The sequence below is a fragment of the Bombyx mandarina genome, chromosome 10 (assembly GCF_030267445.1).
Source record: "Bombyx mandarina strain Sakado chromosome 10, ASM3026744v2".
NCBI classification, from domain to species: Eukaryota; Metazoa; Arthropoda; class Insecta; order Lepidoptera; family Bombycidae; genus Bombyx; species Bombyx mandarina.
In genome coordinates this window covers 8,118,066-8,132,266 of record NC_143217.1, presented here as the reverse complement: position 1 = coordinate 8,132,266, position 14,201 = coordinate 8,118,066, and the positions used below count along the sequence as shown (strand labels likewise).

The window sequence follows — 14,201 nt, the reverse complement described above, 5'->3', positions numbered from 1 at the left end:
TGATCTATTAAATAGAATATTAATCCTTAATAATGTATTGATAGATTAATCATATATTCATATCCTATGTATATTATTCAAAGATATTCTTTAGTATGGAAGGATTATTGGTGGCCTAAAGGCCTATCAGGTATCACTGGGGCAGGTTAATCTAACGCCCATAGACACCACCAAACGAGTTTCTCGCCGGCCGGATCTTCTCAGTGGTGCGCGCGTTTTCAATGTTAGCAATTCTCTCCGGTTGGCGATTAATTGATATAGTCCCTTAAGCTACAAACGATTAGGTACGAAAAAATCTAACTTGTTATAGACAACAGCATACCACAGATGAAGTCATTTTTTTGTTTCTTGTCTATAGATAAGATGGCGGGTGATGAAACTGACAGGTTTGTAAATATTGAAAAGATGATATTTTGTTCAAATTCTTATGAAACATCTGCATTTTTAATAAAATAATTATTACTGTCAATAAAGAAGTACTCAAAACTTATATAATTTTCAAAATTTTCAGCAATTTAAAGCCTTCCAGTGTTGCGATCATAAGAGAAGTTTATGATAGCGAAAATGCTCACCTTAAATTTGAAATGGAATTGGAAAGAGCACTTGAGGCTGGTGTGAGCGTTATTGTTATAGAACCAGAGCCACTAGGAGAAGAGACAGCTCGTTGGATATATGTAGGAAACCTCTTGCATAAGGTCTCTGTTTACAGTGGCCTTTGCGGCATTGCATCAGGTAATTTTAATTTTAACACGCTATTATACGCCGTAATTCTATTATACATTGGATAACTCTCCTTGAAAGATGATTATACTATCCTAACCAAACTATTCATATGACCTTTATGTTTCTAGCAGATAGTACATAATTTTTATTAATTCAATATTTACTTTAGTTTAATCTACACATTTGCCCCAATCAAAATGATAAGTTGACATAAAATCCTCTTCGAACAATTTTCTCCCTCCCTACATACCTCCAGACAAGGCTATGACAGCCTGATTTTTTATTACACATTTAGAATCTTCTCCATTTCAATTGTCTAATTTTTTTCTTTGCATAATTAAGCTATGGTTTTCTGATTGAAATCTATGAGATCATCACTATTACATTTTGTGAAAAAATGGAGACAACTTGTGAGGGACCTATGTACCAGCAGGGTACCTTAGAGTACTACAACAAGGACATCACATTGTGATAACCTACTTAAAACTTTCCAATTTTCTTTCTCTGCTTTTTGACATGCGAGGACAGGCAAACTTCAGCAAAAGTTATTAGGCAAATAGTATCCTTGCTACCTCTTGTAGACATCACAATTTAATACTGTGCTCTATAAGAAATATGAGGCTGACTGCTCACTTGCAAGCTTCTTGACAAAGTAGTAAGAATTCCACTAATCTTAAAACTAATATTAGTACACAAACATTTCTTACTATAAGTAATTCTATAAGTAATTAACTGTTTTCAAGTGCTGAATATTTATTTTGGACATGTTCCTAAAGTTCTGTAGACAGCTTAGATACTGAATAAAAGAATACAATAAAATAATATACTATTAATTATATAAATTTAAGTACACTAATTTATTAAATGCATGACTATTCCGCGAAGAAATGCAGTCACATAATTTTCTCTTTATTACTATAATGTAGGTGGATGAGCTTACAGCTCAGCTGGTGTTAAGTCGTCATTGGACCCCATAAGTATCAACAACATAAATGCTGACATGCTCTTTGTTGGAAACATGAGTTCTAAGTCTCATTTTTTCAGTACAATGTCTGCCCCACTCGCATTACTACTGCACAGCAGAAATAGGCAGGGTGGTTGTACCTACCCATGCAGGCTCACAAGAGGGTGTCTTGTACCACCAGTTATTTCACAAATTATACTTTTTGCCTATTACACAATTTTATTCCTTCACTGTGAAAGTCATTCATGAACAGTTCAGTATCGTCATCAGAAAATTGCATGAGTGGTTTTAACACCAGCAAAGCTCTATAAGAACACACCAGTTGTCTTATCGCAAACCACTACGAATTCAAAGTTGAACAAAATTTGTCTAGACATTTTTAAATTACAGGTCTGATGTGGAATTCTTTAGCCTGCACACCCTTGGGTATTGTATCGATTCTATGCTCTGGTTGTTACACACTATCGTGGCAGTGGGACCCATGCTGTAAATATCAAGAGGAGAAAAATCGAAGGCATATAGCGACACTGCCAATGTTGAGTGATCTAACTTCTGCTTCACCTGTTGTGTTAGTACATACAGATAATAAGCGAAAAATTATATTTCATAATGCTATATCAATAGCGGCTGTTGGAATATGCTTATGGAGGTTATACAATACTTTTAAATGAATTTAGTGTTGAATGTATTATGCTAAATAATACAAAACTAGCACATTTCTAAGTATTTAAGTTAGTGAATATTTTATTATAGTGCTCATGTTATTGGTTATCTAAAGTCAAATTCTTTACTATATAGATAGCAGATTGTAAAAATTGTATATTATGTTATATAGTAGAATTAGATATGTACAAAAATGTTTTATTCTAAGCTTGTAGTTTAAAAATGTGATAGCTGTTAGTAATAAATAAATCTGTTACATTTTATAGACCGTGACCTTATAATAATATTGTATGAATGTTTTCAAACAATAAAAAAAATTGATAATTTTATTTTTCATTTAATAAAAGTACAATAATATTTTAAATCAAAACGCGAAACTGTATTCATGTGGCATAAGGCTCAGGTTTCGTTCGCTCTTTTTGCCATAATCGTAAAATACAATGATGGGAATGCGTGTCTCAAAAATATGGCAAATCTAGGTAGAAACTGGCTTAGTATCAGTTCATTTTTTTTATTAACAACTGCCTCTAATATTTTGTTTGCCGTATATTCTGCTGTGAAACCTTTCGCTGTGGTGGCATCCATAACTGAAAATAAAAACGATATCTCATTAAAATTTATGAAACCAGAAAACCTGATTAAGTGTGACTTGTGTAATATGTAATATTGGGTGTGACAGTGTGTTTAGGCTGTGTAGTATCTGTCTAGAATGGCACCACCCCACCGCTTCTCGTGGATGTCTTAAAAGGCGATTCTAAGTGATTTACGGAAGAATAGGCAGCAACGTTTTCATAAGTACCTAATCTAAGAGCATAATCCAATCACTAAACGACATTTTCTGGAGCTAGTAGGGTGTATTGTGTACTCGCACTGGTCCACGTGTTAGCGGAGCGGAGCGGGACAGTCGTTATAGAAGACATTGTAAAACTTTTAAAAACAAATTATTATGTTTACTTTATTTAACCTGCTTTAAGTTACAAATTAAAAAGGTCACTAGCAATGTGACCAAATATTTGAAAATATTGTGTTATTTCATGTAGATTAAAGGTTAGGTTATATGTATAAAGCATAAAGCTCTTATGCAAAGATATAGGTATTATACTTAGTCTGGCCATAAATACTGTTACAATTAAAAATAAACAAAATATTACATTTGAATTTGGAATCTGTAATTTTTATATGATTGCTCATTGAGTTTTCTCATTTTGGCGCCAATACATTGTACAATATTTTGCGATATTAAAATGGAGTGGGGTGATAAAGAGAACCGAATCGCTGTGATTGCATTACACAAAATAGGTATGGAGCCAAATGCAATTTTTAAAACTCCATACGCTTAGTATTAGTAAAATGTTTGTGTACCGGGCTATTAATAGGTGCAATGAGACCTCCTCTGTTTGTGACAGAAAAAGATCTGGCCGTCCACGTAGTGTTCGTACGAAAAAGGTGGTCAAAGCAGTAAGTTTTATATTTATATTTTAAACTAACACACTGTAAAAGTAATAAATGTTATTTGCAATAGAATTTTTTTTATTTTTAATTGTAACAGTATTTATGGCCAGACTAAGTATAAGTTGTAGGCAAGGTTCAACAAAGTTTTAAAATTAAAAATGTAACTAATGTTTTCGCGATTCGATAATGCCGAAGAATAACAATTTCATCGTCCGTGGCCGTAACTAAAATATTCGAACCTTCGAAGAAGATAATTAACGCCTGATCAAACCGACAAAGTAGGTACCTATTTTGATACTTTATATATTTTATACTTTTATAAATTGCTGTTAAAGGTATAACATTAGCCCGTTTTAATACGATCTTCTTTTGCAAAACATTCTCAATGCTTGTATAACAGTTTATGAATGACTTATACTTACCACCATGAGTGTCACCAGATCCGGTGAAAGCATTCATTGATATAGCTGTTTTTATATACCCTGGGCTAACCACAGTGACATTAATACCGTACTGATCCATCTCAGCACGAAGACAGTCACCAAAAGCTTGTAGAGCATGCTTGGATGCAGCATAAGCTGAACGATTAGGTATGGAAATTAGTCCTTGCACAGAACTATTAAATACGACATGCCCAGATTTTCTTTCTATCATTTTCGGTAGTACAGCTGAAATTAATTTATCAACATATTTTAACAAAAAAAACCATAAATATCTAGTCTTAAAATCCTTTACCTATTAAGCTTGAATTGGTTAAAATAAATAAATTCGTAATAGTAAACACATTAAAATAGCACGTCTTATCAACTGAATACATACCCTTTGTCAATGCTACTGACCCGAAGTAATTGATAAACATAATTTTCTGATCAACATCGGTTTTAGTGTTTAAAATAGATCCTCTATGAGTGACACCGCCATTATTGACTAAAATGTCAACGTGACCACATATCCCGTACACTTTCTCCACAAACAAATACATATTATCTATGTCCGCTAAATTTAACTCCAAAACAACTGGTTCAAGAGTTTGGATGGCCTAAAATTGTATAAATAAGAAATTGAAATCAAATACATTGACAAATGTTACATACACTCATAAGCTACTCTCTTAATTAATAAAAATATATATCCCAGCTAAACTTTCAATTGTTATTAAATTCAATATTTGAGTTAAACATGGAGGAACTAATACAATCCTCAACTGCAGCAGCGGCTTCCCTGTGACCCAGAGATTATTAATGTCCATAAATGACGACGACTACTTACCATCAGGTGGGCCGGCTTCTCGTCTGCCTTTAATGCCAATAAAAACTTGTGTTATAAAAATTACATATATGTACCCGCAAAATTAATACCCTTTTGTCGAAAGACCGCAAGGGTAGATATACCAACATCAAGCCAATTTCAATTCATTGCCAATTATTCCATATTTAAGACTGTTGGAACTACAAAATAAAGCTAAATGTGTAATACAATTAAACTCAGTGTAATCACTGGCATGTTGTGAAACTGAAGAAAAATATATTACTATACTGCCTATTTCTGCCGTGAAGTAACAATGCATACCAGTTTGAAAGAAAAACAGACGTTATTTGAACGCTATAAAACTCCGACCACTTTTCGCAAATTGTGCAGCAGCATTCATATTATGATTACCATGAGTTGTGTATGTAACTATGCCAGTAATCATGACGTATGCAAGCGTAGTGTTCGCTCACGCGGCCCACACCAACTTGAAGCCCCTTCAGGTTATACAATCACGATTCTGCAGGATAGCCGTCGGAGCACCATGGTTCCTGAGGAACGTGGATCTCCACGATGACCTGGAGCTCGACTCTGTCATAAGTATCTACAGTCGGCATCATTGCGGCGCCACTTTGAGAAGGCGGCACTACATGAGAACCCTCTTATCGTGGCCGCTGGAAACTACATACCCGATCCTGTAGGCCTGGTAAACAGTCGACGTCGCTCAAAGCACGTCATTACGGATACTCCTGATCCATTAACGGTGTTTTTAGGCACCACAAACACCGGTCACCGTCCTCGTCGAACCCGTCGCTTTCGACGAAGGGCTCGGCGAGCGAATTAACCCATAGACGCAGCCCACTAAGTTTCTCGCCGGATCTTCTCAGTGGGTCGCGTTTCCGATCCGGTGGTAGATTCTGCAAAGCACTGCTCTTGCTAGGGCCAGTGTTAGCAACACTCCCATTTGAGCCTCGTGAGCTCACCTACACACGTTAGGGTGAAGCTGAAATAGCCTCTCAAGGCAATTAGCATAAGTAGGAAAAAAAAATGCCAGTAAAAATATGTAGAAAAAAAAATATAACTTACAACTTTCCTGGATATCAGATCCTGTTTAACTCTTTCGAGTTCTCTTTTCCGCCGAGAAGCAAGGATAATTTTACAGCCCTGTCCATAAAATACATGAGCCAGTGCCTCCCCAATACCAGAGCTTGCACCAGTAATTAAGACCACCTACAAAAAATCGCCCAGGTAGTTAATTGAATTGGCTGTTTATTGTCTGCCTAGAAAAGAATCCATCTCTACCCCCCCAATAATCCCCCGTATATTGTTGATACGCTTATTGCTGGCCTGAACTGTTAGGTACCACGATTTTACTGGTTGTAACGAGGGCTGTAAGTTCGCATGAGTAAATACCGCCATCTTGCTTATTTCATTCTGAACAGTAGTCAATATGTTCCAAATACCAAAAATATTAATATCACAACCTTCAGGTGTTAATGCTTAAGGGCGACTAAAGTTATAACTACCAAAAACTATTTAGAAATACTAAACTATTTCTTAAAATAAACAGTTCCTTCTTCATAAAACTTGTGAACATATACCAATGTAACACTTGTTATTTTGTTCACACATTAACTGTAATAAAATCCCTTTTATTTTAATCCCTACTAATATATAAATGTGAATGTAAGTTTGTTTGTTACGCTTTCACGCGATAACTACTCAATCGATCATCATGAAACTTTGTACACATATTCTTGAAGTATTAGAAGTAACATATGATACGTTTTATAAAGAAAAAAAAAATTTTTTTTACGAAAAATTAAAATTTTTTTGTCAAAAAATCTCAAAATCTAGCTTCTTCAACGCCATCTACCGGTTCAGTAATGAAGTTCCAATCCTAAGTGCTGTAAATCAAGTCGCGGGTAAAATTTAGCGTTATGCCAAAGCAACTATTCCACGCGGACGAAGTTGCGGGAAAAAGCTAGTATACTATAAAATGTAAAATGTTATCTACCACCGATCCTATGTTTGCTCTAAATACGATTGCTGAGGAGTTTCGTGCAAAACTTCGGCTTATGTGTATCGCATTCTTGGACATGGAAAAGGCATTTGACCGTGTACCAAGAGATACGATCTGGTGGAGACTTCGCAAGAAGTATGTACCCGAACATTATGTTAACATCATAGTTGACATATACAGGGATGCGGGGTCAATGGTACGAACAGTAGTCGGTCAGACAAAACCAATAGTAGTTGCAGAAGGTCTGCATCAAGGTTCAGTACTGAGTCCATTCCTGTTTGGCATGGTTTTAGACTCACTCACTGAGGTGACGCAGTCCTCAGCCTCGTGGACTTTCATCTATGCAGACGACGATGCTATCTGCACCAAGAGCCGCACAGAGCTACGAGAGGCACTCCTGTTGTGCAAACAGCAGTTACAGGCCGGTGGCCTAGTATTGAGTGTTGCAAAGACACATTACATGTCTTTTAATGACCCAGATCCAGGTGACAACAGTCCAATTTCCATTTACGGTCAACTTGTAAGCATGTGCAATCAATATAAGTATCTGAGTAGTATGATGCACAGATCTGGGAACATAAAATGCAACATTCAACACCGAATAGCCGCAGCGTGGCTAAAATGGCAAGAAGTAAGTGGTGTCCACCGCGATAGGAGGATGCCCGTTAAACTCAAGGGTATGATGTATAAGACCATAATAAGGCCTGTTCTTATGTATGGCAGTGAAACATGGGCGGCAACCAAAAGGAACGTGCATACCATTCAAGTTGCTGAAACTAAGATGCTGAAGTGCATGTGCGGCGTGACTAAGCTCGATAAAATCCGCAACGAGTACGTGCGTGGAAACCTCGGTGTACGGGACATCGGCGACAAGATGCAGGAGCGTAAGCTGAGATGATATGGTCACGTAAAAAGGAAGCCACCTGACTACATTGTATTGTTATAAAAGTAAATTAATTTATTAAATTTGGGTTCCTAGTTTTTGAATTTAAGAATATTGGTTATATTGTATTATATTTGTTTTTGTTATATTTAATGTTGGACTGTGTGTAACAGTTACATGTAGTTACTTCATGTTCTTCCTTATCTTCAAAAAGATAGTAAGCCACATTGACTGTTTGGAAATCTTTTAGCTTACTTGGTTATTTTTTGACTAGTGCACTTACTAGGCACAGATGAACACTTTTGTTTATTTGTGAACTTCAAATATTAGTACCTATTTTTATATTGTATACTCCAGGAGTGGCCTACCAGTTGATCGCGACTATTAGTCCAGTTTAGTTCAGTTGATCAAGGCAAGGCCAAAGCTACAATCTAAGAAGAACGCAATGCAAGAAGTAGTTACTAAGATTAAATTTCAGTTTTATGTGTGTATCATGTTTTGTGTATTTTTAACAAAATAAAAGTATACTACTCATTTGTAGACTGAAATATACTGTTTCATTACATTTCAAGAAATGGTCATTACTAGATCGCAGCTTCATCAGTAAACAGTAGATCTTGGTTCTGATCAAGTTGGCCACCCCTGGTATTGGGATTTAGTAGTTCAGTGGGTTAACAAGATTATGCAATCATATATTTTTGGTAATAGAAATCCCTTACAGTATTTTGAAATAGGACAGTAATATTTAAGTTTTATTGAAATAACATTTTATGATGTTATTTCAATAAATTTTATTGTTAAGAGATTTGAAGATAATAATTTAAAAGCTTTATAGAATAATCTGTTTCATATTCGGGTTTGCGTCACGGTGTTTCGGGGTCGCCTTTCATGATATTTTGGTTACGGTATTAAATATTTTACCATTTATACTTTTCCATAAACCACTAGGTAAAACTTAGATGTAACTTATGTCAAGACTAGAATCTTTAAAGAGCAAGGGTTTCTACTATAAGGCGAAGTCAACTGTTTATTAGCTTTGATACTCTAAGCTGAAACAACCAGATGCATTAAGAAAAAACTGATCACAGTGTTATAGTAAGTAGTATTATATTGTGTTCACGACCAGACTCGAACCTGCCTTCACATGAGACAGGGGCCTCAAAAGGTAATGTATCACTAGTTATGCGAATTAATATTAATATCTAATTTAAAACGTAATATTTAAATTGACTGATATGTTTACCTTTCCTCGTAACGTTGATCTCCTTTTCTTTTGAAGAAGATGATTAATTACCCCGTACATTGTTACTCCAACCATAAAAGGTACACCAATGTAAGTGTACCAATTTTTTTGCTGTAACTTCATCAAGCTATTCATTTTTAGACAGATATAAATGGAGAAAACGTTATATTTATTATATTATTTTTGTATATGCAGTGATAATAAAATTTAGGTATTTTTTAAATTAAATTGTAGATAGGCAAGGGTCCAAACAATACACAATATTTTAAACCTAAAGACAAGGGTCATCGACCATTCCACAGATTATCTACGTAACGTAGTTTTATTTTTCCAAATAGAAAAGCAAAGGTATCACACCATACAGCCTAATCTTTTATATATTTTTTTTTTGTAATATGATATTATGAAATGAAATGAAGTTGATTAATATGAATCATGGCATGGCATGGCATGAAATGAACTGAAATGAGATGAGATGATATGATATATTTTTATGAAAAATGATAATATGGAGTGAAATGAAATGAAATGAAGACGATTGATTTGAGACATTAATCATCTGGGATGAATTTAAATGAAATGAGATGATATAGTATGAAATATCATCTCAGTAAAATGGTGATCGCTTATTTCGAATTTTTCAGTGGACTTTTTAGAGAATCCTGAGAAGCTACGTCCAGCGGCTTTGTTTCATTTTCTCACATTTGTGCACTTTCACAGATATTAAACAGTTAATAAACCACCGATATTACACATTTAAACCTGCAGAAATACTAAATAGACAAAATAAAACAAATCACACAACTTCACTCCTCGCGATTCATCGTTTTCGTCGAACCCGTCGCTTACACCCGTCACTCACATGCGCACGAATACGCAAACCCGCAAGTGTAGGACGACATTTGCAAATGATTATGCAAAGTTTTCGCTGCATTCGTGGTTTTCCAAGCTGTGTCGGTTTTTTAACAGACATCAAAGCGCGCGAACCTCGAACCTTCGCGTAGTCTCCCACACATTCGCTTGCCCAGTTGCGCCAACGATTGCGAAGGTAATGGACGTATCGCCATTTTCATAGTTCGTGACGTCTACTGTGTAGCGTATCTTCATCAAAAGAAATCCCATAAAAACAGCATGGCTGTTAATGATATCTGGGAAAGAATTCAAAACTCTTTTTCTTTTCAATGTTCTATTGACGAATTAAAAAGGAGGAGAAATTCGTGAGACATTCGTAAACAAGTGTAGGAGGAAGCGCAAACGGGTTCGCAAATTGAGTATGCGAACCCATTTGCACAGCCGCTAGGTTTGCGAATGAATGTTTGACGGCCCTTCACATGCGCGCAAACATTCGTACAATGTACGAATATTTGCGCGCATGTCAGTGGCCGGCATTACGACAAAGGGCTCGGCGAGTAAATTAAAACACAGACACAGCCCACTGAGTTTTATTTTTTTTATTGCTTAGATTTGCGGACGTGCTCACAGCCCACCTGGTGTTAAGTGGTTACTAGAGCCCATAGACATCTACAACGTAAATGCGCCACACATCTTGAGATACAGTTCTAAGTTCTCAGTATAGTCACAACGGCTTCCCCACCCTTCAAACCGAAACGCATTACTGCTTCACGGCAGAAATAGGCAGGCTGGTACCTACCCGCGCGAACTCACAAGAGGTCCTACCACCAGTAATTACGCAAATTATAATTTTGCGGGTTTAATTTTTATTGCATGATGTTATTCCTTCACCGTGGAAGTCAATCGTGAACATTTGTTGAGTACGTATTTCATTAGAAAAATTGGTACCCGCCAGCGGGATTCGAACACCGGTGCATCGCTCGATACGAATGCACCGGACGTCTTATTCTTTAGGCCACGACGACTTCAAAATTCCCGCCGGATCTTCTCAGTGGGTCGTGTTTCCGATCCGGTGGTAGATTCTGCGAAGCACGCCTCTTGCTAGGGTTCGTGTTAGCAACGTCATCAGGTTTGAGCCCCGTGAGCTCACCTACTAGTTAAGGCGATGCTGATATAGCCTCTTAAGGCTATCAACTTAGGTAGAAAAAAAAAACTCGCGTTCCCGCCAAAAAGTCCCTGCAAATGCAAATAAATAAAATCATAAATTAGATATACACACAATATTTCAATTATGTTCCCTGCTTTTTATGTCCCTCTTTGGTAAATAAAGATAGGAACTAAGGTGTTTTTTTAAAAGGTTTTTTTGCCTGGTTACGAAACTTTTGAGCCAAGTCTTATTTTTCTTTTAATCTTTTAAAATATGAAAAATAATGTGGAGTGAAATTAGATCATGTTGATTAATTTAACGACTTTGACTTTAATGAATTGCGATGAAACTAAATGAAAAGAGATGAGTTGAGATGAAATAAAATCTCAATAAAATGGTAGTTTATTAACAATACTTTTCTAGTGGACTTTTTAAAAGAGACTCGAGAAGTTACGTCTAGCGGTATTGTTTCATTTTCCCATATTTGTGCACCTTCAGAGATGCTAACTAATTAATAAAGTACAATTATTACACATTTTATCCTTAAGAAACACTAAATTAGCTAAAACGATCCACACAACGTCGTTCCTCGCGATCCCGTCTTTTTTTTTTGCCTACTTAATGGTAGTAACCTCAAGATATGGTAGCTTCACCGAACGTGTAGGTGTGCTTACGGGGCTCAAGTCGAAGACTTTACGAACACTAGCCCTAACAAGAGCAGTGCTTCACTGTATCTACCAAATACACTGGATTGGAATGTCTATCCACTAAGAAGTTCCGCCGAGGAAGTCAGTGGACTGTATCTGTGATTTAATTTTCATGATGTACCCTTCATCGCAATCTACGAACGGACATGCGAACGGTGACCGGTGCTTGGAATGCCTAAAAGCACCGATCCAAAACGACATTATTTTCTTCGAACGAGCCTTGCAGACATATTATCCGACCGCGACGGGGCAACGCAAAGCCGCCGTCACCCGAAACATGCCTTGTCAGATCCCTCGGATTCACTCTCGGTACTTTTAGGCCGCTCAAGCACCGGTCACCGTCCTCGTCGAAACTCATCAATTATGACGAAAAGTTCGACGAGGCTCGAAGAGTTTGACGAAAAGCTCGGAACTAACTCATAGACACTGCCCACTGAGTTTCTCGCCGGATCTTCTGTGTGGGTCGCGATTCCGGTCCGGTGGTAGACTCTGCGAAACACTGCTCTTACTAGGGCTAGTTTTAACTAATTCTCTCAGGTTGAGCCGGTAAGCTCACCTACCCGTCCGGGCGTAGCTGGTATAGTCCCTTAGGCTACCGACGAATATGTAGGGAAAAAAGACAACTCAATGGCAGCGACTTGGTTGTGCCCCTGGTATTATTGACGTCCATGAGCGACAGTAATCACTTACCATCAGGTGGGCTGTATGGTCGTCGGTCTACAAAGGCAATAAAACAATTACGATTTTTGGCTACGACGACTGCTTACCGCTTAGTCATCTAGATCGTGTTTGTAGTTGCCGGCGGCCACGATAAGAGCGTAATCGTGTGGCACCGCTTTTTCTAAGAAGCGTTGTGACGTTATGTTTAGATACTTACGCATTGAATCTAATTCTACCACGGTGCTTTGAGGGCTATTCTGCAACAAGGGTATTGAATGACTTGCTTGCAAATCATCGTATAGAGTCGTCAGAGTAGAAACGCGGCTCAGGCGCGCACCGCATTTATGTGGGGATAGGATGTCATCCCTCTGTGAAGATGACGCCTAGATATTTGCACTTCAAGACCAACATTATGGGCTAGCTGAAGGGGGTCATTTGGTAAATGACGTTGGTATTACCGCGCATAGTGGGCGTTCCCGCCAAAAAGTTACTTTTTTTTGTAAATTATGAGCCATAGACTGTGCATCATAGACATATTTCACTTTTTGGGTTGTCTAATTGGAAAAGCAAAAGAAGCGTAGCTCCATACATATATTCCTTTTAATTTTATACAAATCATAGCTAGGAATTTTTGAACAGTTCACTTCACCCGAGAGGCCTCGTCCATCGATTTTACTCTATTTCCCCCTTCCTTTTTCAATTATTTTACCAAGACGGATACCACAAAACGAAAGAGAACGGATTGAACAGAAAATCAGTTGAAGCCTCGAAGTATTCTAGAATACGATTATTTCAATTCAATCTTTAAATTTTTAAAAGTAGTATAAATTAAATAACTTGATAAATCCTGAAATAATTATCAAAAAAATATTTGGGAAGGAAGGAACCACGCTCTTAAAACGGTTAGGTTGAAGGTTACAAATCAGGTTTAAGTATGGAGGTTGACTTCCTACTGGTAATTAACAAAGTACCTCCATGTCTAGGAACCAAGGTGGCGTCCTTGCTAACACGCACAGATTGAGTTATCTATCTTAGATATGATATTTGGTATAACATTATGTTTTCACCGGAAAGTATGTGAATCGAATGTCGTCGTTCATAACCTTGGTAAGCTATGTAGTTAGATGCTCCTTAAAACAAAAGATATTAATCGGCCAACGTAGCGTGTATCTGCTATAATAAATAGGACAGTTTGCGGTCTGTGTTTAATGTAGCAGCCGGTCTACTAATCGATTGGTAGTTTTATAAAACAGAGAGAATCGTGTAAGGCTTTATCCAGGAAAAAAAATACTTGGTTCATTCTTTCTGAATTATGTACTGAGCGCCGGTGAAACCGCTCGGCAAGTCTCGTACCAACTTAATAAATGTGTATACGTAAATGTAAATATACTTAACTAAAAAGATATACTAGTATATTTAAAATAATTATTACCTGAGTCCGAAGAGAAGATACATACTAAATAGATCAAGGCTGACCCTACAGTAGAAGGAGAAGATGATGATGATTTTGTTATTCAGGTCGTATTGGTCAGGAAATTACGCTAAAGGGATACAATTACTACATCGTTATTAATTAATTTTACGTTGAAAATTTCCACTACATAGAGAAATTGATACATGTTAAGCTAATAAAAGT

At 36.9% G+C, this 14,201-nt stretch overlaps 2 protein-coding genes across 2 annotated transcripts; one reads left to right on the top strand and one right to left on the bottom strand.

The window, feature by feature from the left end:
* The first annotated feature begins 230 nt into the window (after positions 1-230).
* On the top strand, positions 231-2,674 carry Pmi (Transmembrane protein Pmi). The gene is made up of 3 exons (XM_028185421.2): positions 231-386; positions 512-732; positions 2,078-2,674. Exons 1-3 carry the CDS (start codon positions 328-330, stop codon positions 2,356-2,358), a joined length of 561 nt encoding a protein of 186 aa, XP_028041222.2. The 5' UTR covers positions 231-327; the 3' UTR covers positions 2,359-2,674.
* Positions 2,672-9,510, bottom strand: LOC114251224 (dehydrogenase/reductase SDR family protein 7-like). Its single transcript, XM_089730367.1, has 5 exons — positions 9,200-9,510; positions 6,137-6,280; positions 4,622-4,841; positions 4,225-4,470; positions 2,672-2,937 (listed from the first exon to the last, which is right to left on the bottom strand). Exons 1-5 carry the CDS (start codon positions 9,332-9,334, stop codon positions 2,750-2,752), a joined length of 933 nt encoding a protein of 310 aa, XP_089586493.1. The 5' UTR covers positions 9,335-9,510; the 3' UTR covers positions 2,672-2,749.
* Between the last annotated feature and the right edge of the window lie 4,691 nt (positions 9,511-14,201).

What these genes read in the sequence shown, in the direction of transcription:
- LOC114251224 (XM_089730367.1), bottom strand. Translation starts at nt 9,334, where the DNA reads ATGAATAGCTTGATGAAGTTACAGCAAAAAAATTGGTACACTTACATT. An exon ending in ATCTGATATCCAGGAAAGTT is followed by an intron (nt 4,842 to 6,136) that starts GTAAGTTATATT and finishes ATACAATTTTAG; the next exon opens with GCCATCCAAACTCTTGAACC. An exon ending in GTCAGTAGCATTGACAAAGG is followed by an intron (nt 4,471 to 4,621) that starts GTATGTATTCAG and finishes AATTAATTTCAG; the next exon opens with CTGTACTACCGAAAATGATA.
- Pmi (XM_028185421.2), top strand. Translation starts at nt 328, where the DNA reads ATGAAGTCATTTTTTTGTTTCTTGTCTATAGATAAGATGGCGGGTGAT. An exon ending in GCGGGTGATGAAACTGACAG is followed by an intron (nt 387 to 511) that starts GTTTGTAAATAT and finishes CAAAATTTTCAG; the next exon opens with CAATTTAAAGCCTTCCAGTG. An exon ending in CCTTTGCGGCATTGCATCAG is followed by an intron (nt 733 to 2,077) that starts GTAATTTTAATT and finishes TTTAAATTACAG; the next exon opens with GTCTGATGTGGAATTCTTTA.